The sequence below is a fragment of the Populus euphratica genome, unplaced genomic scaffold (assembly GCF_000495115.2).
Source record: "Populus euphratica unplaced genomic scaffold, PopEup_1.0 scaffold461.1, whole genome shotgun sequence".
NCBI lineage: Eukaryota > Viridiplantae > Streptophyta > Magnoliopsida > Malpighiales > Salicaceae > Populus > Populus euphratica.
Genome location: NW_011500168.1, coordinates 76,286 through 100,603, shown reverse-complemented (window position 1 = coordinate 100,603; position 24,318 = coordinate 76,286). Strand labels below are relative to the sequence as shown.

The following is a 24,318-nucleotide window of genomic DNA, read 5'->3' as shown; positions in this document are numbered from 1 at the left end:
TGAACAGTTCTGCAGTGTTTTGCTTCCAAAATGATGACAGATCATTCTCCAAAAGCCAGCTTCCATGAGCGAGATCAAAAATATTTGTACACAACGAAACTTCTGCATTGAAATCCCAAATTGAAGAAAATTCCATGCTCCTACAAGGGGGAAAAACAAGAAGAAAAGGAGGGAAAATGTGTCCTTCCCTGCAGCAACATGCGGCAACCTGTAAATATTATCATCTTGAATGAAATGTGGGCACCCTAGGGGTGCTTCCATGAAATAAGTAACCGCAAGGTTCAGGATATGCACCCCTTGTTTAGAAGTCAATTGTCTCAGAAAACATATTGCAAGTGAACAATTCTGTGGCCACAGTAATGCCTAGCTGGATTTCCCCGATTTAGAAAAGTTTAGTGAACAATGTCTAGGTGAATAGTACCAGCTTTCTCTCTGTTAGCTTTTGACCATGGCCATTTTGGAATGTAAATCGGCAAGGAACTCAAATTTTTCAAGTCCCAAGAGCTCCTTCAGGTGTTTCGTAGTTTAAAAGAGCAAAGGGCCAAATGATTCAAGTCTAGAGTCTCTAACTAATTACGAACAAGACAGCTATGCTGAACCTTATCCAGACGTTTTCGCTTCAGTGACGAAATGTATAAACAATTTCAAGAAAGCATTCTTAAGATCCTCCCCGCAGAAATGAAAAGAAACAGACTAGAAGAATCATGTATCACGGGAACGAGTTAGATCAGACAATTTGCATGAATCAATCCCAGTACTGGTAATGTTCAACTGGTAAGCTTGGATCTCATAATCAATTCTCCACATGTTATTCTTCAAATTTCCACAGATCATGCAGGAAAAATTAACATCAGGGAGGCTCCTTGAACGTACATGCATAAGGACTTCATAATTGATGCATGAACACTGCCTTTGAAGCTCTAATAAAATATTACCTCTCTCCTCTTAATTCTAATAAGATGAAATTTCAACTTGTGTGCAACATTCACATTCTGCACATTTCTTCTCCATTCTCAAACAAAAACACTTCATCTACCGGCGGGCTTCTTTGGGCCAAACATTTAAGTGCAGAGATTAGCAGCGGGAGTTTCTTGTGCGCATAGAGTAGGCTTTAATATATGGCAGCACCAACCTCCAACACAACCATAGCTATTGTACAAAGCTTCCTCCTTGTACACTTGGGAGCCTTTCTGTCGTGGGATCAATCATGAACTTCACACTTGGAATAGATTTACCACGTACAGATTCAAAAGGACCACTGGGATCAATCATGAACTTCACACTTGGAAAGATTTACCACGTACAGATTCAAAAGGACTATTTGTGCATAGAAAAGATTACTCAAGTAATATGACAATATCTAAATTTCATTTATCTAATAACGACACTACGACATTTTATGTTTTACCAGCCTCCTTTCTGACATCATAACCTTCAAGTTTCCACAGATTAACCTCACCCTCCCCCATGATGACAAGCGCACAAAAAGAAATTGTAAACTGCCGATGGAAATAACAAGTTCCCAGAAAGTTTTCTTTTAAACAAACTTAAGACTGAAAGTGATAGAGATTAAATACACAAGTTCCCAGAAAGTTTTCTTTTAAACAAACTTAAGACTGAAAGTGATTTCCTTTCCAGGAACAAAAAAGCAGAGAACTCTACCAGAAAATAATCAAAGGAATCAAGGTAAATATCCTCATTTATCTTTTCTTCTTTTTCTTTTTTTTTTTGTTTTCTATCCACACGCCACATAACTAGAAACCTTACAATCTCACAATTATCTACCAAATCATACCACCCGCCACCCTCCAAAGACAACTTGATGTATTGTACCAAAATTATAATGAAATTACCAAAATAATAACGGTACAGCTCAATAGTAAGAAGTGCCAGGAAGAGCCTGTCCAACAAAATTTCCTGGACTCTGTTCCTTGAACATTAAATGCCATATAAACACTCAACAACAAATCTACAAATAGCCTCACAAAAGCCAAAATCCCAAAAATTAAACATATAAGAAACACTGCTATACCCTTATTCTCCATAGATTTCTGAATCTCTAGAACCCTTTCAATCTTTGATCTGCAAATTAGAGACACTGATTACATCCCCACATTTTCAAAAACATCAAGGGGGACAAAAGGGAGAAAAAACAAAAGACCCATTAACAACAAAATTGAAGGAAACAAGGAATAAAGAATTCTGTAATAAATAATTGAATAATTCTACTAAGAAAATAACAACAGGAGGGAAATATTTGAAATAAAAAAGATATGTTGGTAGATGAGAAATGGATAATCTAATTGTTCCCTTAATATCCTATTACTATTATGGGATAATCCAACATGGTCTGAAAATCATCAAGTCATTAAAAAGACATGTCGCTCAAAGCCATGCATGATCCTTCCATAAGCCAGTCCAGCACTTGACACATACTAATGATATCTCACAGGCACTTACAAATATCTTTGAGACTCATGTAAGGGGACCCAAGTGGATTAGGGTACTAATACATCTGCCCTGTCCCTTTCATTGCATCTATACGAACTTAGAATGGTATTTTCAATGATGCCACTGATCAAGATGCACAAGGACACAGAAACCCATATTATTAGGAGGCCCCAAAAAAACTGCATTATGTATAGATGTTCTTCTTCACATTATCTTAAGAGCTGAGTTTTGTTCTTTATTCTTTTTTCTTTTTTCCTCTTTCCTTTCTTCCTCTCCCCTTTACTTTTAAGAGAGAACTTATCAAAGGAGAAGGCATAATCAATTCCTACACTTCCAGAAGATTAAGCCCTCTATCCCCAGGAAGGACAAGTTATTTAACTTTCAGACTGCAATAGATGAGAAACCCTCATCCATTTTTCTTTTGACTTTTCCTTAAAGCCATTAGTTTCTCAATACTTGGGATTTTTTTACACGGTTTATATTATGCTTGCTACAGCTAATTTAAATGCTAAAAAAAGTTGCTTAATTGTAGTTATTTGTTTAATTTTTTGCTCACTACCACTTCGGATTACTACAAATCACTAGCAAACCCGTCATTTTATTTTTTTCAAATAATGTTTACGGCCATCCTCATATGCACTGTTTGAAGTTTAATAAAGCATGTTATGTTGCAAAGTTCTTTGGTCACAAAAGAATGGAGTCCTAGATCAACCCCTGTATCAAGGGTTCTTTTTATCAGAAAAACAATGCCAAATATAAGCTGTGTAAACAAATTTTAAAAGCATGGTACCCAAAAGCAGATGAAATATATCACCAAGGAAAAGAAGTAACCTGAGAATCAAATTATCCCTGAGGAGACCATCCAACTGTGTGGAAGCAAGGGATTTCCAAGAAATAAGATCATTAACATCTTTGGCCTGCAAATTGTAATAAACAGTAAAAGAGAGTTGAAAAACAACAGCTAGAATCCAAGAAATAATCAAAACCAAAAGAGTTAAGAAATCCACGTACAATGAGATCCTGGCTGCTGTAGAGACTCTTTACATCTGATCTGATCTTCTCTAAAAGTACATCTTTCTCTCCTAAATCCTTGTCAATTTCTTTGAAAATATTGCCATATTTAGAATTCACTTCCTCAAGGTATCGCTCCAAAATGGATAAACTCAAGTCCAGAGAACGAACTTTTTGCATCAATATTTTGAGAACAGAGTCCCCAGGCATCCTGCCAACTTGTTGATGCCGAACTTCTTCAACTGGATCTGGCAATTTATTTTTCGCAACTTCATTCTTTGCATCTGAGTTTTCCACTGAAGATTCTTCCATATCACTGTACAAGTCTGTGTAAGTATCATCATCCTGAGTGGACTCTAGTTGGGATGATGGTGGTTTCTGCTCACCAGCTCCCACCTCATATCCAAATAAATTATCTTGATCAGAGATCATATCCTCCAGCATTTGCTCGACAGCATCCACTCCATAAATTTCAATAACACTTAACGTACAGTAAAATTCTGAACCATAATGGCTCAGAAGATTCAACCTTAGATATCTCACCCCTATCAGCACCTGAAGAGTAAACCTCTGAGCATGCTTAACATTTGCAGCTGTAAAATTCCCAAGCTTCACCCAGTCACCTGTTGGATAAACCAAGCTTCCAAGCAGCTCAAAATGTTTTAAGTTAGCAGAATAATGCTCAAAATTTGCTATTTCAATAGTATCTACCAGTGTTTCTTCTGACAGTTCTATTACAACAAATTTCTCCTCTGCAGAGCATGGATTCCGAAGGTACTTATCCTTGTCTCCGACTAAGATATTGGAGGCACCCTTTGCTTCCTTATTGAAAGCCAAAACCTTGGCACCTTTGGAAGCTGAAGCATAGTTGTATTCTTTACCTCCAGGCTCCATCCTATGAATTACACCTCCAACTTGACCAGTTCCAGGTTTGCTTTTAGAGCTAAATGCTCTACTTTTGAATTCATCAAGACCGAGGGGCACAGCACGAGATGGTCGATCAGTCTTTTGTGCATTATTTTCAGACTTCACAGCTGAACCAGAGTCTACCTCAGATTGCTTGGCAGCAAAGGCATCATTTGTGTTTCCTTCACTAATAAGCAATGTGTCATTGGAACCTCGGGTTTCAGCACTATCTGTACATGAGCTCTCATCAGAACACACAGGACAAGTGTCTTTTGATTGATTTTTATCTACAGAAACAGAGCATTTGCTGGGTTCCGCTGTTGCTTCATTCCAAGTGGATATGCTAACTGGAAGGTCTCCAGACCCATCTAAATCGAAGGAAATAAAAGATTAACTCATAAGAATCTATGAAAACAATGCAGCTAAAAGAATTTTGAAATAGCACGGATCCGGAATAACATCACTAATTTATACCAAAGATACCACAAGGAAGAAGAATTAAAGGCAAAGCCTAATTGAAAACAAATTCTACTTCAACATGAATATTATTGTCCCATAAGCTTCCTATGAGTGGCAACATTGGCAATTTAAGATAACAATGTGTGCCTTTCTTTACAGATTTTGGGGAAAAAAACTACCATGTTTAAGCTTTCCTCAACAACATATTAACAATATTAGGGGAAAGAAAAGGCTAAAAATGTATTGAAAGATTAATTGCAGACGCTGGGACAATTGCATAGACAAGACCAAGTCAGTTTGTAGGGAGTAGAAGATCAAGTTATGAACATAGACACTTCAAACAAATATAGTCAGAGGAATTGTAACATGAATATAGTGGAGAGTAATGCCCTATCAGAACAAAGTTTACCAACCAAACAGTCTCAAACCCTATGGAATCAACATGCATGGGTAACACAAGATCAAAGAAAGCAGTTACTTATAAACACATCAACCACCACCACCTCGGCCATTTCTTGCCCATTTCTCAATATGATTGGTTTATTTATTAGAAAAACAACTTTTTTAAAAAAAAAAATTCCATTTTTCATCTCTGGAACATTACTGGGCCATTTTTTTATGGTAATTTCCATCAGATGAAAGGCTTGCTCTCTTCGTATCTTTTAAAGCCTTGCTCTCTTCGCATCTTTTAACTTAATAGATCACTAAGAGCATCAAGAAAAATTGATAGGAAGCTTACCTGTATAACCATCGCCATGACTGATCCATATACTCAAGAGAAAGACAAGCACCCACAAAACAAAAACCAAAGACAAAGAAACCTTGTAGAATTGATTCTTTTCACTAACATCCTTCTCCAAAGCTCTTCTTTCAAGAAAAGCTCTACGTGATCTCTGCATCGCTCATCAATCCGACACAAATGCAGGCTAGCTTTCGAGTTTTAATAAAAAAAACAAATTAACCTGCAACAAATAGCACAAGTACTTAACTTCATTTCCACAATCAAAATCCAAAAAAAACAAGTGTGATTTAAATCCAAATTCAGAGAATTATAAAGGGCATTCATTTAACTTGCAAATTCAGCTAAAAAAGACATTGACAACTCCTAATTCAACAGAGTGGGTAAATGGGTTTTCTTCAGAAACAAACAAAATACTCTAGAGGCAAAAAGAAAGTTACTCCTTAAGCAATGAAGTTGATATTCTACAGCAGGTTCATCATTAAGCAGCCGGGGGGGAAATCAACTTAGCGGTAAAGCAAAATCAAAAGAACCACTTGGGTCATAAGCAACATGCACAGTGAAACAACTCTGGCTATAACTAAACTAAATCAAGAAATCCCATTAAAAAAAAAAAACAGATTTCCATCAATAGCACCCCAAATAAAAATAAAAACAACTAACTATAGAGAAAATGATATGACAATCAATTTATTTAAAAAGGGTAATGAAGAAATCACCTGTATTGAATTGAGTTTGGGTAAAAAAAAAGAAAAGAAAAAGGAGTGATCTTTAAGATTTCTCGACCAAGGAGAGGAAGAGGTGAAAAATCGGGAAGGTCAACATAACGTGAAAGGAGGTGGAGAGGGCAGAGTTTAAGGCGAGTGTCTTCCGCGTTGTTGTGAAGTCTTTTTTTGATTTGATCCAGCGTTTTTTTTTCTTTTAATTTTACTATTACCGCAATTACTGCTTCTCACACTACAACTGCAAGCAACTCCTCATCATAGTAAGCATTGTCTCTCTTCTTGCAACGCATGCATCTCTTCTCCCTGTTTGCTTTCGGCTTCTCTGTATCAATTTCGTGAGGTCTCTCTCTTGTTTTCAAACAAAAGTTGTGGCCTAATTGATGATGCCGTTTTCTTTTAAATAATTCAAACACCACCTTGTCTTGTCTCCTCTGTAATTGGTCCTCTTTTTACTTTTGAATTTACCCCTTGTTTAAATTTGAATGAAAGGAAAGGATTTCTTTTATGGATATTAATTGAGGTCTCGTTTCCTTCATGAACACAGACTTTGAATTTGGATTAGTCTCTCCTGGCATGTTTATCTTTGCAAATTGGCATTTTTATCTTTGCAAATTTTTAGTTTGAGATGCGGTAATGATTAATTTTAAAAATAATTTTTATTTAAAAATATATTAAAATAATGTATTTGAAAAAATATATTTTTAATATGGATACAGAAAATATAAAAAATATTAATTTAAAATAAAATAAAATAAATTTAATTTTTTAAAAAGATTTTTTAAAATGCAAAAATAAATCAAAATCACATCTACTAAGTCTATTTATGCTTATGATATCTATTTAAAAACTATTAATTTAAAGTCTATTTAGTATTATAATAATTGTTGATTTTTAAAATATTTTTTATTTTAATATATTAAAATAATTAGAAAACACAAAAAATATTTTTAAAAAATAATCAAAATATTTTAAAATATAAAAACAAAAAGATATTTATTTCAAGGATAGATGTGAAATTAATCAAAATTATATAGTTGATCCGATAAGTTAAGCAATTAAAAATTAATTTGTAATTTTAAAAATATCTAAAATAATGATTTTTTAATATAATTTTAAAAGTTAATTTAATGGGATGACGTAGAACTAGACTGAATTTTAAAAGAATAAAGAATGATAAAAACTCAAGTTGATGTAATAAAATCTATTTATTTATTTATTTTAATAAATATGAAAACAATAATTAAGAGCCGACAGCCTCAAGCCTGAGGCCGAATTGATCACCGGACAAATTTAAAAACTATATTCTTAACATAAAAAAATGAATTATATTATTTTAATTTATCTAAATTAATTCAGAAAACTGACAGCTAGGTCCAGGTCGGTCTGATTTAATTAGTATGTACAAAATCCCTATATTTACCAGAGCCAAAACAATTTACGTGCTACATCGTGTAAAGTGTAGCCCGTGTCCAGACGAAGAAATCTGTAAGCATTAGGTATCATTTCACTCGTGGACCAATAAAGTAAAACCACGTAGGCATTACAGCTCACAGCATTGTGAGGCGATCTTGGCTCCTCTAAACCACCTGGTTGACAGATAGACTCTAGGGTGCCGTGCGTGGATTCTTGGCGTGTCTAAAAGAAAGTGAAAAATGAGCTGTCATGACGCCATTAGCTCGCACATCGAAATATTGCGTCGACATCGTTGTGCTTGTATCTTTTTGACACGTGTAGATGGACGTTATCAGCTCAAAAATAATTTATTTGTTTTCACATTTTAAAAATATTTTTAAAAAAATTAAATTTTATTTTATTTACTCTTCATTTTAAATTAGATTTTTAAAATTTTTATATTATTTTAATTTTATGTTGTTAAAAATAAAATTTAAAAAATAAAAAAAATATTATTTCAATATATTTTTAAATAAAAATATTTTAAAAAATAATCATTCCATCAATAACACACAAATCACTAAGACATCTTTTATTCATAGATTGGATTTTTATTCATAGATTGGATTTGCGAGAGAAAGAGCGAGGAACAGTAATAACCGAGTGTGGTAACTTTATTTTCAAGTGTTTTTTAAAAGTGTATTTTTCCATAAAAAAATATTAAATAAATATTTTTTTTATTTTTTAACTATTTTGGTATATTAATAATAAAAATTAAAAAATAAAAAATATATTTTTAAATAAAAAATATTTTTTAAAAGTATATTATATTACAATACCAAACACACTAACTAGGTTGTTTAATATACCAAAACCATGTTTTTTTGTTTATTTTCTATTTTGTCTACTTTCATAATTATTCTTTTTATTAAAGTAAAATATCTTTTTATTTATTTCTCTTTCTTTAATGCTTTTCATGATTGTTAAAAAATATTATTTAGAATGGGTTTTTAAAAGTTTTCTTTCTTTAAAAACAAAGAAAAAAGATAAGGCATGGTAGAAATACCATATCTTCAACACAATTTACACACTTATATTATCATAAATGATAAAATGTAACACAACCTTTTGAGATATTAAACTTTAACTTATATTTTTATGTTTAATTTTTTAGAACTTTTAATTCATTTTTATTTATTAAACTTTATTTATGTTGGATAGTTTTTTTTTAGGTTGTATCTAATAGTTAGTTGTTTTAGAATTTATTATTTACATGTAACTTTATAGATATTATGTTCAAATTACTATGATTTGAATAAAAATTAAAGAGTTGCAAATTTTTTGAAATCATTTATCTTTTTCTTTTTTGTCTAATATTTTTTTTTCTTAAATCTCTTTTATCCTACATCAATTTTGATATCAGAACAATGCTTTTAAATAATTTTATAGTTAAACAATCTATGGACTTGTTCAAACTCAATATAATTTCTAAACTCTAGAAATTATAGAGAAACACCATCTTCGTCATTGATAGTAATCTAGATTAAGAAGAAGAAAAGAAAAATTTTATTTCCTAGATATGTCACAAGTTAATAACTCTTATGCAACCATATTTTCTGCAAAGTCACCCCAACCAAACATGACTTAAGCATCCTAGCTATTATGCAAGGGATTATATTCTTCCTTATTTTTAAAAAATTCACCCTTTAAATTTAATTTTTTTCTATACTTAACACTAACCTGGATTTTCTTAGTTATTTCTTTATTCATTTTCATCTAATCATAATTACTTATATTATTTCTCGGTTATAAGGCTTTTTTTTTCTTCCTACCCAATTCTACCGATATCTTGTTCATTTCATATTGATCCTAACTTGTACATATTTGTAAGTATATATGTATCAATTAATACATGACTTCTTATCCTTTTGCCTTATCCATAGAAAAAATCCATTTAACATAATATTTCATATAATGTTTTCCAATCAAATCTTGTTCTCCTCTTTTTTTTAAAAGATATTTTAGTTTCTTTTATCTCGTCTATGAACTATCCATTCTCACATTTATTATTATTTTCATCATTTATCCATTTAGTTTCATTTCTAGTTTTCATTATTTATTGAGATCTCATTACTTTTGATCTTGCATTTATGAAAGGATTTATAACATGCAAGTAATGTTATATCATATAAAGTATTACAAATGGCTGAGTCAAATACTAATGTCATTAAACTACTATTAGACTTTCGTATTACCTCTACTTATAATACAAAAGACTTAATTATATATAAATTGCAACATTATATCTATGACGATCCTTTTGATACCCTTATCTTATTATCCTTATCATTGGCTAAAATAAAACATATTAATACTATTTTAGATACACAAATTGTTTTTATCAATGATGATAAAATTTAACAAGTTCTACTTTATGAGATAGACGGTCAGATTTAAATTATATTTGGATTATTAAAAAGATATCACAATAGTTTGATCATTATCATTGGGAGAATCATCAAAGCCTCTTTGAACCACGCTTGATGGAGTTGAGTGTCTCTAACCTTAAAAGAGGCAATTAAAACATCAAACCTAAGACATAGTTTATGCATTCGTATGTTTATAAACATTGAAGAGTAACTCAACCTATTAAAAAATTATGGTTTAACTTACTTTTTTGGTTTTTTTATTTGAAGTTTTTGTTGATTTTTATTAATTAGACTTTATTTATTTTGAACAAATTTATTTAGTGGGCTAAGCTCAATAGTTGGTTGTTTTAGAATTTATTATTTATATGTAACTTTCTAGAGATTACAAAAGAAAAGGAAAACTAAGTTGAAAAAGAGAAGAGAAAGAGGCTAGAAAAGTTTGTAACTCTGTAATTTTTATTCGATCATCAGATAACGCATATGATAAACTCAAAATTATCTTTGTTTATAGTTATGTTTTTATTTTTAATTCTTTAAAAAATTCATTAAACCTAAACCTAAATCTATTTTTTTAGTTTGAAAATCATATTTAAATCCTGTATGAGTTTTACACAAAAACCTTTTTTTTATTGATGAATTGAATTTATTTATGATTTTAAATTATGATATAGAATGCTGTTAAGTTTACATTATACTGAGCAAAGTGAAATTTAAGAAATAGAGTTAAAGTATGTTTGATAACCATTAATTTCTGTTTTTTTAATAAAAAACATTGTGTTAAAGTTTTTTTTTTTATATATATATTATGTTAAGGTACGTGATAGTTAATAAAAAAAATGGTTTTTTAGCCTCTTCAAACTAGTATTTATTATATATATTATTAAATATTTTATTGTAGCACAACTATAATCATAATCTTAGCCATGGAAAATATAAGTAACTCATTCCACCTAAATGTTTATATTGGTTTTTTTAAAGTAAGGTTATAACATAAGCACACACTTCTTTTTTATAACTTTTCATGATAATATTTTTTTTAAAATATTTATTTGGTGGCTTTTATACGCATGTCAATTTTTATTGTTGTCCAACTATAAAAAATAGATTAAAAAAATATATTAAACTTAACTGGATTTATAACTTAGATTGTGATTTTGATGAGCCAATTCAAATTGATTCAAATTAATCTAAAATATTATTATCTTAATATATAAAAAAAATAATTAAAATAAAATTATCTTGAAAGCATCTTAACCAGGTCACATTTGGACCTTGGTGACATTGTCAAAAAAATTTCTTTAATGGGCAAACCTATAAATAGTATACATTTTAATTTTTTTATATATTTTCATTAAAATTATCTAATTTGTCTAAAAAAAATATTTTATCTAAAAATACCTAGTAAAAATATAATGTGTTGGTAAGATAAAATGGTTTTATCACCCGTTTGATATAATGGTAAAAGATGTTTTTTAAAATATTTTTTATTTAAAAATATATTAAAATAATATATTTTTTATTTTTTAAAATTTAGTTTTGATATTAACATATCAAAATAATTTGAAGAAAATAAAAAAAATAATTTTAAAAAATAAAATAATTTTTTTAAAGCAGTTTTAAAACACAAAAATAAATAGGTTTGTAATTAGAGAGATGCTTTTCTTTCTTAATCAGAGAGATGTTTTTTTACTCTTATTTCAAATCATTTAATTTTTTTATTTATTATGATTTTTTTAATTAAATAAAAAAAATAAAACAAAACAAAAAAGTTATATTCTCTATAGGAAAAAATTAGGGAAGGAGGAATCTTAGTAGCAAATCATTTTGTTTAAATTGAATTTAAGTTATTACTTTTTTTACAAAATATAAATTTATTATTATATAATTAAATAAAAAAACTTAAAGAGCTTCTTTTAAAACGAAATGAAATATTTTAATTTACATTTATTTTTCAACCTCCCAACTTAATATCAATTTGCATCAATAATTTTTTGAATATTTTTTAATATATATAATTCTAGATTTGTGTTTATTAAATTTGCACACATGTTTTTACATAAAAGTTAAAAGTTTCGTTGATGCTAGAAAAATGCGATGACAACACCTATACTTTTTTTTTTTTTTTTAATGTTAAGAAGAACTCATCTGATTTGTAGCCAAGCATGGTCAACTAGTTACTCTTTCCTTTTGTTTTTTTTTTGTAAGTAAAAGAAGGGTTAAATATCCTAGTAATAATAAAGTTTGCCCCTTCACTAGATTTGGTCAAATAAGCTGTTTCTTTATGTTTTTTTATCTATTTAAAAATATAATAAAAAATATTTTTTAAAATATTTTTTATTTAGAAATGTTTTAAAATATATATATTTTTATTTTTTAAAATTTATTTTTAATATTGATATGTTAAAAAATTTAAAAAATCCAAAATATTAATCTAAAATAAAAGAAATTAATTTTTTTGAAATACAGTTAAACTGTAATACTAAATAAATAAATAAATAAATAATATTGGAGACTATGGTTAATTTATTGGTAAAATCTGAAGGCAATTTAAGGGTTAAGTAAGATAAATAAAATAAAAGATAGAAGGACAATGTTGTCTTCGTATTACAAAAAAATAAAATAAAATAACGCGGCTAGAGCCACCCCAGGAGAAGGAAAAGATATCTTGCTCAGATCCAAAACCACAACAAGGAGAAGAGAGCGCCATGTCTGGTCCCTCGAGCTGCAGCATTTACATCGGTGAGTTCTCTACTATTGTTGCTTCAATCATGTGATAAGCCATTGGACGGTGTCTTAATTAAATCCTTAATTACTATTTGTACAGGTAATTTAGACGAGAGAGTTAGCGACAGGGTTTTGTATGACATTCTAATTCAAGCAGGCCGTGTCGTGGATTTACACATTCCTCGAGATAGAGAAACTGATAAGCCCAAAGGCTATGCTTTTGCCGAATACGAAACTGAAGAAATTGCCGATTATGCTGTCAAGCTATTCTCCGGCCTTGTCACTCTCTACAATCGCACCTTGAAATTCGCGGTGTGTACTTGTCTTCCTTTTCCTTCTTCCTTGTCTTCCTCAAGTTATAGACCAAAATCTTGTCTTGCTGATCACCATTTCTATGTGTTTAATTATTATTCTTCTCTTCATGTGATTGTAATTGTTGAGATTTTTTGAAGAAAAGATGATGGGGTTTGAGAATATTGAAAGTTATACTATTTATCTATCAACCTCATGGAGGATGGAGCCCTGGCCTGCCTGCTTATGTTATTTTGGGGTTTGGTTATTGATATATGGTGATTTTATTGAACAGATATCTGGACAGGATAAACTTGCTCAAAATAATTTCAATGGGGTTGTGCCTCTTCCCAATTCTTCTAGCAGACAAAGGCCATCTCACCCTGTACCGATTAATAATTTAGAAATCCCTAATCATTCCATGAGGTCGGCACCTAGCAGGGTTTCAGCTTACCCTGCAAATGATTCTCTAGGTAATGTGGCTTACTTTATTTTTCTGTCTTCTATTGTCTCATGTGAAAGCTTGTTGTTATTGTTTCTTTCGTTATTTGCTGAGCAAGTTTTTATCTTTCTTCACTGCTAGCTCCTCCTGGTGTAACAAACCTTTCTAATGGATATGGTTCAAATTCCAATGGCAACAGTAATGATAGTGATCGAAGACTTTTTGGGTCTGCAGTCAATGCCATTAGCCGTTCTAGGTCTCGTTGGTATGATACAAGTAACCCTATGCCATATTCCTACTGATTTTCCAATAGAAGACCTTGTAGGGTGCAAAGTCTTATCTGTCACACTGGAAAGTCTCTTTGGTTAATCAGTCAGGTGTAGTTTGTTGTGAATATGTAGAATGTTTGCAGAAAATGATTTCTTGCCCGCTGTCTTTTGCCTCTAATAGTCTGATTGGATGAGTGTTTGTTTCTTCATTTGCTCGCATTGTTGTTGTTTTGTATTCGGTGACAGTTTATTTAACTAAAGTGGATAGTAACTTAAACCCCAACAGCTAAGTTCTTCCTCATTGCTTTATCTACCTCCTCTTTCATGGATGGTGTTGGTCCTTTCAATTTTCTGTCAATTCATTTATACTTTTCCCATTTAACAGGAGGAGTCAAATGAGGGTCTAGAATGGATATCTAGTGGTCTTATAGCATCCCACCACAAATAATTAAAAAAAAAAAACAACAGAGAGAGAGAGGAACTGGAGGTCCGTGATGATATTGTATTAACTTCAATTCTTGGGCCATTATGTCCAAGACTGAGTTAGTTACTGATTACATTGTTTATTGCACATGTTTTGTTTAACCTTTCATCATGTCCTACCTGTTGATTTTCATAATAATAATAATGATTTTTCGGTTTATTCTTAATTAACTGGAGTTGTTTCTTCCCATCTATAACTGCTTCTGATTTGATATTTGTTTGCAACTGTTTTACACTAGTAAACCTAGTTCCATTTTTATTAACCAGAAATGTTTTTGTTGTTGTTGGGATGCCTTATTTGCTGAGAATTATCAATTCAAGATTTATTTCATCAATTATTGGCTAAAGCTGTTTAGAGTGATGCTCGTGAGCAAAATAACCACCATTAAGAAAATCATTTTGGTTCACAAAAAAAAGTACCTAGCCCACTGTGGGGTTGTTATTGATATTGAAGGAGCATTTGTTAAGTGCTTTCAGTCTGAAAAAAGCGTCAACTTGATGCTTTCTTGGGTTATTTTGATGTTTTTCATAAAAAAAAACATCAATTTGATGCTTTGTCAGCCCAAAAACACTTCTGAATGCATTTATCAAACTCATTACTCTTTACAAGCTTGATTCATGGCTGATGTGTTTGACTTGGTTTGCTTATAAGGGCCACCTGTAGTTTTGTAATGTTTTTCTTTTCCTAGATATTATAATTTGCATGATACCAAATTTTATTGTTCTGCATGTTACGCGGACATTTCCTGAAACCATGCTGGCTGTTGAAATTCAAGTGAGAACTATTTATTAGGGCACAACAAATTTGTTGTCTATTTGAGTTTTCCTTGAATGTAGGGAGTTCATACTTTGGAGTCCTGGACGAGTATGCAGCTTGTCTTGTAAATTAATGTGTGTTCTGTTTTCCCACTGTATGGGAAAAGCATCAAAAAGATGCTTTGGAAAAAACTGGTACTTGGCACTGTTCATGTTGGGAAAACTGCCCACCATAAAAACAGAAGTGTACATGGCTGTTGATTTCAGTATTGTTACTAATTCGAGGTTTGGAAAGTGGAAGGTTGAGTTACTTACCAGCTGGGTTGTATGAGATCCAGGTTATCTAATCTGAACTCTTCAACCTTAAGGTTTGCTGCTGGAAGTTTTTCTTTCCTATTCTCTTTTAAGTAGATATTGGCAATGATTTTCATTTTTTTCCCCTTGAAAATTTGGCATTTCATGAGAAACTCAATTTTCACTGTATACAAGTGTGCACTCTATTGAATTTAGGGGTATCGTGTTTGCACAACCAGCTTTCTTTAGCCTTCTAATTAAAAATATGGTTTTTCTTCTGAGCTTTGACAGTGGATCAGTGGCAAGTGAGATCTCAATTTGGGATTTCAATGATTTTTGTCTTTTGGTCCCTAGATTGTCATAGAATGCTTGGCATCTGATCTTCCTGTTAGACAACTTGTATCATCATTAAAGCTTAGGTCGGCTGGCATGTTGATTCTTTTGGTCTCCTTCTGTTGCCCCCCTTGAGGTTGTAGCCTTTTATGAAGTAGGCGTTGCTAAAGGGCCTTGCATTAGATTAACCCTTGGCAGAAACTTTTTAGAATGGGATGGGTTCTCAAGTGTAATCCCAAGTTAGGGCTGCATTATTATGTTTAATAAGTAAAACACATTGCATATAGGAAAATATAATCTGCATATCTGAAAGTTTCTTGTTGGTGTATGTTTGTTGTAAAGTAGTGAAGATTGTCGCAAGAACAAAAAAACAAAGGAGCTATTGCATGCTTAAGATTCTAATTTTATCCTGTTGTTCTCACTCGTTTATACTTTAGGTGAGATTGTCGGATATTTTTGGGTGCATGCTATTACAATTTGCCTCTTTCATTTCTTTCATCATTTTTTTCAACGTGTATACAGTGTCTGATTTGTTTCAAGTGTACCTGACTTTAATTGTGTTCTTCATAAACCCTTGTTTTTTTCTAAAAGATATTTATTGAGCTAAATGTTTACTATGAATAATATATTATTCTTTTCCTCGTGAAGATATGGTAAATTTTAAAAATCTGGCTAGTGCTTTAGCCGGGACCTCGCAATCTAACCTACTGTTCTAAAGAAGAGGTGGATGATCCTTCTTTGATAGCTTAACGCTAGAAAATTAAGACTTCAATTATACGCTGAGGAGGATGGATGAATAATGAATAAGAAGGAATGGGATAGACGTGTTGTAGATTGTTTCATTGGATGGACATCTATAGAGGACCTGTCGATTTCTTTCTAGATTATGTGGAATGGAAGATTTAAGAAGGCATGGATGACGTGGACATTCTCTCTCCTTTTTTTCTTTTTTTACCAACCAAGAGATGCCTAGATCTTTTCTCTCCATGTTTAACGAAGTAGATGAAACAGTTGCTTTTCTTCTGCCTCCTTTTCTCGCTCTTCACTTCTGTCTGCTTCTAGCTCTGTATGCTGCGGAGCATGCAAAGATCTTTCCTTACAAGTATGAGGTTATCGTTACTTGAATCCTGGAGACCTTCATATATTTGTCTATGAATTTAGATGACTGGTATGCTGACCTTTGATTAGGGTGTCTAATGAATCAATCTTTGGGACAAGGTAATGCACGGTTGTTATTCCTGCTCCACATTGTTAACTGGATGTTTCTGTTTTGCTGTATTCACAATTCACAAGACCTATCTTTAATCTAGATGAGACATCTGCTGCTGCCCCCCAGCAATTCTCTAAATTTTGGGAATGGAGCTATTGTCATTGTTTGATGCTGGGCAGAACAAACCGAAAAACTTCCAGATTTTGCCTAAACAGATACTACATCTCAGACGCCTCATGTTCCCAATGCACACTGCTGCCCGGTATCAGTATCTTCTTTCGCTCCATCCTTTTTTCCCGATAATCTTAGAAAAACAGTGATTGATTATGGGAAGTACTGACCAGTGTGCCATTGTGATATCATACGATGCGACCCTATCTAATCCTGCAAATTGTTTATGGAATTGATGACTTCTCTTTCCCTTTTTTGCAAGGGAGCTAGAGAATCTGTCGCCATCTACAATTGCTGGATAAGGCCAAGAAACAAACAGAAATTTTGGTTGATCAAAGGAGTTTGGCATGTATGGACCAAGCAGCTTTGACTTGCTGCACTTGGGAAAATCCTTTTGGACGGAGAAATGTTGTGGATGTGTTAACAATTCCCATACATGTATAGCAATCGATTGATTTCACTGGGAATATGCACTTCGGCCCAAAACAATCGTATTCCTCAGACTCGGTGGCGCTGACGGCAATGCAAGTGAGGATTTTCTTGCTTGCTGAAATAAAGATGCTGCGGTGGTCCGCGTTTCACAACTGGTCATTGTAACTCTGCTCCAAGCCTCCAACTCGCAGCTGTGCTTCCATATGTAGATTTGACCTCCGTAGTAAAAGTTCATGAGTGAAACTGTCCACGTTTTCCAGGGGAGGTTTTTACTCGCAGGAAATCTGAAGCTAAAAGAATTTACAAGATATCTACCATGGAAGAGTTTCAAAAATATCTTGAAATGTAAATTAAGAAAACTAAGAGCGGAGAACAAAGTCCTATAGAGATCTCGTTCTGTTCATTTCCTGTTGCTCTAAGAAGAAACACGGTAGTGTACGGAATACAATTTTATAGATGTGTTTTCTATTTGAAAATATATAAAATAATATCTTTTATTTTTTAAAATATTTTTAATATTAACATATCAAAATAATTCGAAAATACTGAAAAAAATTAATTTGAGGTAAAAAATAAAAAGATTTTAAATTCTTCTAAAATGTATTTGAAACGCATAATAATAATAATAATAATAAAAAAACCAAGAGGTAAAAAATAAAAAGATTTTAAATTCTTTTAAAATGTATTTGAAACGCAAAATAATAATAATAATAAAACCAATTCCTCACTCCCTCTAATTTGTATAATTCTCAATTGGAAAGACAATGATACAAGTTAAAAAGCAATTTTCAATAGAGCAAGGATGAATAATAATTCTACTCAAGAGGGATTCAAATGATGGTTTTGAATACTGAAATAAGAAAATGTTGATTTGGGATAATCTCATTATTTAATGCAATTGCATAAAAGTCTTGGAAACTCAGTATAATTTTACGAGTTAATTTGATGACCTGCTGAGTTGGAACTCGATCCTAGTTAGTTTATAAAATAAAATTGGTTTGACAGCTCGTGACTTAACTTTGGTGAATGATTAACTTATAGGCATAATTATGACTAATTTTCACTTCTCTTCTTAGTTTAAACAAAAAGCGTGTTTTACCTCGGGTCCGGTATGTTTAGTTTCTGCTTACTTTGTTTCAAAAGAAATTAATTAAGAACATCAAATAAGTGTGGTAAAAAATTTTAATACTTCATTGCTCGATTTTTGAAAGTAAACGTGATTTTACTTAAAAAAGAAGGAGAAATGATGCTTATGATTTAAAAAATTAATTTTTTTTATATGTTTTGAATCATTTTAATATACTGATCTCAAAAATAATTTTTAAAAAATAAAAAAAATATTATTTTAATATATTTTCACATGAAAAATATTTTAAAAAACAATTACAACTATATTTTCAAATAAATCCTAATAATTCATTTAAAACAAGGAACAATCTTTAGAAGATATTAATAAATTAAACAATACCATTAGCGCATTATAGATCTTAATTAAATTATATAATATTATATTTATTTTAAAAATACCTAAAAATAAGCTTTTATGATATTTGTTTTGATGTGTCCGTTTATATTCCGGCAACTTGATCTTTTCAAGGACATATCTACTCTTCTTTTTCTTTTTCTTTTTTTCCTCCCATGTTTCTGCCCATCATATTAAAATCACATGAAAAAGAGAGGTACTCAATAAAAATCAAATGTTTCTCTCTGCCTCTTTTATTCTTTGATAAGTGAAAGGATGTTAGGATGGGCTAGTTGATTTGACTTCTAGTATTTCCTTACTGTTTCGGGATTGAGAAAATAAAAACAATAAAAAATAGGAAGAAAATAAGAGATAAAAACAAAAATATATGTGATAGTAGTTCCCACAAAAAATTGACTATCTTATATTTTATTTATTTACTTGATGGTAGATAAAATAAAATAAAATAAAATATTTTTAATATATATTATTAAATTTACATGTTTTAAAATTTAAATATTTTAATTTTAATTTTAATTTATCTATTAAAATTAATAATATTTTAATAATTATTTATATAAAACCTGAAGCGGCCTAACTAGTTAATTAGAGACGCATAACTGGATTAAGATCTATATTGTTCTGAGTTAAAAAAAAAAAATTGCGGAAGAATTGATTTAACTTGACTTGATGAAAAAAACATTGATTTACAATTCAATCAATCTAGAGTAAAATTAAGTAGAAAATTATTGATTTTTTTTAAATAATATCATTTTAAGATTTTTATATTTTTAGATTAACCTGGATTAACTGTCCAACCTAGTGGCCCCGACTTTACCTTAAATCAAATTTTAAAATTATAAAAATAATCATATTTAATCTATATATGCCTTAGTTGGATAATTTTTTTTTACAATGATATTTTAGAGATAATAAACAATAAAAAATATTTATAAAGACATCATTTTTGTACCTCTTGTTTTATAAATACAAAGATTCACTTAAAAAATATGTTATGGATAAATTTCTTTTTTATATTTATATTTTTATTTATTTAATCAAATATTTTTATTATTTCTGTTTTTTTTTGTCTATCTTCAAAAATTAACTAAACACTGTATGAATGAGCAATATATGTTGTAGGCATTTTCCTCAAGTCAAAAAACCAGATTCAAGATGTTGAATATGCTGTTTTTAGTTATGATAATATAACTATTTATCTCAAAACAAGACAACCCTTCTTTTCATCTCTCCTCTTTTAAATAAGTTTCTCTCTCTTTATTTTATACTATCAATAAATTACATGTGAATTTAAATTTTCAGCTTGAATTTAATTTGTTATTAATTTTATTAAAACTTTATATAATCATTAATTTTAAAATTTATAAAATTAATCAAGATACATATAAGTTAACTTAAACATTTACCCATAAAATTAATTAAAATATTGGTAAATAAACATAAACACTCACATTAATAAAAAAAATTTATTTATAAGCTTTAACTTCTTTAATTCATTCTCCCACTCTTCACAAAACATTTGCTTACATCAATTATTATTTCTTAAACTTGTGTTGAATCATTGAAAATCTAGGATCTCTCTTTCTTACTCTTTTTTTATCTTCCAAACAAGTCATTTGTGTGTTTGGGTTGATGTTATGGCTTCAAAACAGTGCACATTCTAAGGTTGTATTGCAAAATAAATAAATAAATAATTGAAGTTTTAGTTTATCACCAAATTCACCCATCTAAGTGCCCAAAGATTTCAAAAGCCACCTTTATAATAGATGAAAATTACATGAAACCTTCCAATATCGCACAGGATAGTGAATAGTACTGGACAACACATCTCTAATGTGAAACACTAGCTATGCGTCCTCACTCTGTCGCAGGTTTGCGTTTTTTTTTCTGTGGAAAAAGAAACGTCTAGCCATTGCATGCGTGTTTAAAGTAAACAAAAAAAAGAAAAAAAGAAAATGAAACAACTATGGTTATAGTTATAATTGAGTTGAATATGTTAATTTTATTTTAATTTTTAATGAGATGATAAAAAATTAATAACTATGACAAACTACCAAGATTTTTTTTAAATAACTAGGGAAAAAAAACTCTACAAGAATATAATGGGTAAAAAAAAGGAAACAAAAACGTTGTTTTATGAAAAACATGTAATTTGAATAATATATAACTTAAATAATAAAAAGCAAGTCAGTTTAAATTAACATATCACTATTTTAAATTACTTAATCTTCTAGACTAGATAATAAGATTGAAATAACTCGATATATCACTATTTTAAAATCCAATCTGACGTTATAGTTTGATCCATTTTCTAGGTGATACAAAGCTAAAGTCGGGTTGGGTTTCTTTAAAAAAAAAGAAAAATTGACCCCATATCATTAGGTCAAAAAAACTAGATTGATCTACAACCCAATTAACCCTAGAAGAACCCAATCAAAACCTGTTGTTTTATTTTTTATTTTTTTCAAAAATATTTTTTTTATATTTTTATAAAATAAAAAATTATGTTGACCCAAGTTAATCCGGGTCAACTTACTTGACCTATGGTAACCCGAGTTAACTCGCCTAATACATGATCCAATACTTGCCTCCGGTTGACCTAAAGGTTTGGAAATTAAGTAGAAAATTATTGATTTTTTTTTTTAAATAATATCATTTTTAGATTTTTATATTTTTAGATTAACCCGGGTTAACTGTCCAATCTAATGGCCCCAACTTTACCTTAAATCAAATTTTAAAATTATAAAAATAATCATATTTAATCTATATATGTCTTAGTTGGATAAATGTTTTTTTTACAATTATATTTTAGAGATAATAAATAATAAAAAATATTTATAAAGACATCATTTTTGTACCTCTTGTTTTATAAATACAAAGATTCACTTAAAAATTATGTTATGGATAAATTTCTTTTTTATATTTATATTTTTATTTATTTAATCAAATATTTTTATTATTTCTGTTTTTTTTTGTCTATCTTCAAAAATTAACTAAACACTGTATGAATGAGCAATATATGTTGTAGACATTTTCCTCAAGTCAAAAAACCAGATTCAAGATGTTGAATATGCTGTTTTTAGTTATGATAATATAACTATTTATCTCAAAACAAGACAACCCTTCTTTTCATCTCTCCTCTTTTAAATAAGTTTCTCTCTCTTTATTTTATACTATCAATAAATTACATGTGAATTTAAATTTTCAGCTTGAATTTAATTTGTTATTAATTTTATTAAAACTTTATATAATCATTAATTTTAAAATTTATAAAATTAATCAAGATACATATAAGTTAACTTAAACATTTACCCATAAAATTAATTAAAATATTGGTAAATAAACATAAACACTCACATTAATAAAAAAAATTTATTTATAAGCTTTAACTTCTTTAATTCATTCTCCCACTCTTCACAAAACATTTGCTTACATCAATTATTATTTCTTAAACTTGTGTTGAATCATTGAAAATCTAGGATCTCTCTTTCTTACTCTTTTTTTATCTTCCAAACAAGTCATTTGTGTGTTTGGGTTGATGTTATGGCTTCAAAACAGTGCACATTCTAAGGTTGTATTGCAAAATAAATAAATAAATAATTGAAGTTTTAGTTTATCACCAAATTCACCCATCTAAGTGCCCAAAGATTTCAAAAGCCACCTTTATAATAGATGAAAATTACATGAAACCTTCCAATATCGCACAGGATAGTGAATAGTACTGGACAACACATCTCTAATGTGAAACACTAGCTATGCGTCCTCACTCTGTCGCAGGTTTGCGTTTTTTTTTCTGTGGAAAAAGAAACGTCTAGCCATTGCATGCGTGTTTAAAGTAAACAAAAAAAAGAAAAAAAGAAAATGAAACAACTATGGTTATAGTTATAATTGAGTTGAATATGTTAATTTTATTTTAATTTTTAATGAGATGATAAAAAATTAATAACTATGACAAACTACCAAGATTTTTTTTAAATAACTAGGGAAAAAAAACTCTACAAGAATATAATGGGTAAAAAAAAGGAAACAAAAACGTTGTTTTATGAAAAACATGTAATTTGAATAATATATAACTTAAATAATAAAAAGCAAGTCAGTTTAAATTAACATATCACTATTTTAAATTACTTAATCTTCTAGACTAGATAATAAGATTGAAATAACTCGATATATCACTATTTTAAAATCCAATCTGACGTTATAGTTTGATCCATTTTCTAGGTGATACAAAGCTAAAGTCGGGTTGGGTTTCTTTAAAAAAAAAGAAAAATTGACCCCATATCATTAGGTCAAAAAAACTAGATTGATCTACAACCCAATTAACCCTAGAAGAACCCAATCAAAACCTGTTGTTTTATTTTTTATTTTTTTCAAAAATATTTTTTTTATATTTTTATAAAATAAAAAATTATGTTGACCCAAGTTAATCCGGGTCAACTTACTTGACCTATGGTAACCCGAGTTAACTCGCCTAATACATGATCCAATACTTGCCTCCGGTTGACCTAAAGGTTTGGTTTGAAAACTATACAATAAATAACTTTTAAAAACTTATTTCTAGGTGATACAAAGCTAAAGTCGGGTCGGGTTTTTTTTTTATTTTTAAAAAATTAACCCCATATGATTAGGTCAAAAAACTAGGTTGATCTACAACCCAATTAACCCTAGAAGAACCCAATCAAAACCTGTTGTTTTTTTTTTCTATTTTTTTCAAAAAGATATTATTTTTATAAAATAAAAAAATATGTTGACCCAAGTTAATGCGGGTCAACTTACTTGATCTATGTTAACCCGAGTTAACTCGCCTAATATATGATCCAATACTTGCCTCAGGTTGATCTAAAGGTTTGGTTTGAAAACCATGTAATAAATAACTTTTAAAAACTTGTGATATAGATCATAAGATCGAAAATACTATATATAAAAAAATAAAAAGTTAAATCATAAAAAATAAATTATATGAAATGATTAAAATACAAAAATAGTAATTAAAAAAAGAGATTCAATCAAAATACAAAATAAGTTATGGGGCAAGAATAATTTTTTTTATCAAAGAATTAAATTAAAAAAAAATAAAATAAAATCTAGGATCAAATTAGAAAAAACATCATCATAGATTTGGATAGGATAAAATTGAAAATTATTAAAACCTTGACAGAAAAATAAAAGAAAAAAATTTAAATTAAAAAAATCAAATTAAAAAAACATTATTTATGACAAATTATTATTGAAAATAAATAAAAAAACTAAGGATAAAAACTAAAAAATAAAAGAATAAAAACTAAAATTCATATATGAAGAATATAAATGACCGGGTT

General features: G+C 29.7%; 2 protein-coding genes across 2 annotated transcripts; one reads left to right on the top strand and one right to left on the bottom strand.

Annotated features, from left to right (window-relative positions):
- Nucleotides 1–1,681: 1,681 nt before the first annotated feature.
- LOC105111285 (Galactose-binding protein) lies at nucleotides 1,682–6,704 on the bottom strand. Its single transcript, XM_011006591.1, has 5 exons — nucleotides 6,286–6,704; nucleotides 5,567–5,789; nucleotides 3,463–4,736; nucleotides 3,283–3,368; nucleotides 1,682–2,082 (listed from the first exon to the last, which is right to left on the bottom strand). The coding sequence occupies exons 2-5, from the start codon at nucleotides 5,724–5,726 to the stop codon at nucleotides 1,839–1,841; spliced, it is 1,764 nt and encodes a 587-aa protein (XP_011004893.1). The 5' UTR covers nucleotides 5,727–5,789; nucleotides 6,286–6,704; the 3' UTR covers nucleotides 1,682–1,838.
- Nucleotides 6,705–12,715: 6,011 nt separating this feature from the next.
- On the top strand, nucleotides 12,716–14,850 carry LOC105111284 (RNA-binding (RRM/RBD/RNP motifs) family protein). Its single transcript, XM_011006590.1, has 4 exons — nucleotides 12,716–12,851; nucleotides 12,937–13,148; nucleotides 13,423–13,600; nucleotides 13,711–14,850. Exons 1-4 carry the CDS (start codon nucleotides 12,818–12,820, stop codon nucleotides 13,869–13,871), a joined length of 585 nt encoding a protein of 194 aa, XP_011004892.1. The 5' UTR covers nucleotides 12,716–12,817; the 3' UTR covers nucleotides 13,872–14,850.
- Nucleotides 14,851–24,318: the final 9,468 nt, after the last annotated feature.

What these genes read in the sequence shown, in the direction of transcription:
- LOC105111285 (XM_011006591.1), bottom strand. Translation starts at nt 5,726, where the DNA reads ATGCAGAGATCACGTAGAGCTTTTCTTGAAAGAAGAGCTTTGGAGAAG. An exon ending in ACAGCAGCCAGGATCTCATT is followed by an intron (nt 3,369 to 3,462) that starts GTACGTGGATTT and finishes TACAATTTGCAG; the next exon opens with GCCAAAGATGTTAATGATCT. An exon ending in AGGGATAATTTGATTCTCAG is followed by an intron (nt 2,083 to 3,282) that starts GTTACTTCTTTT and finishes TCTAATTTGCAG; the next exon opens with ATCAAAGATTGAAAGGGTTC.
- LOC105111284 (XM_011006590.1), top strand. Translation starts at nt 12,818, where the DNA reads ATGTCTGGTCCCTCGAGCTGCAGCATTTACATCG. An exon ending in GAGCTGCAGCATTTACATCG is followed by an intron (nt 12,852 to 12,936) that starts GTGAGTTCTCTA and finishes CTATTTGTACAG; the next exon opens with GTAATTTAGACGAGAGAGTT. An exon ending in CCCTGCAAATGATTCTCTAG is followed by an intron (nt 13,601 to 13,710) that starts GTAATGTGGCTT and finishes CTTCACTGCTAG; the next exon opens with CTCCTCCTGGTGTAACAAAC.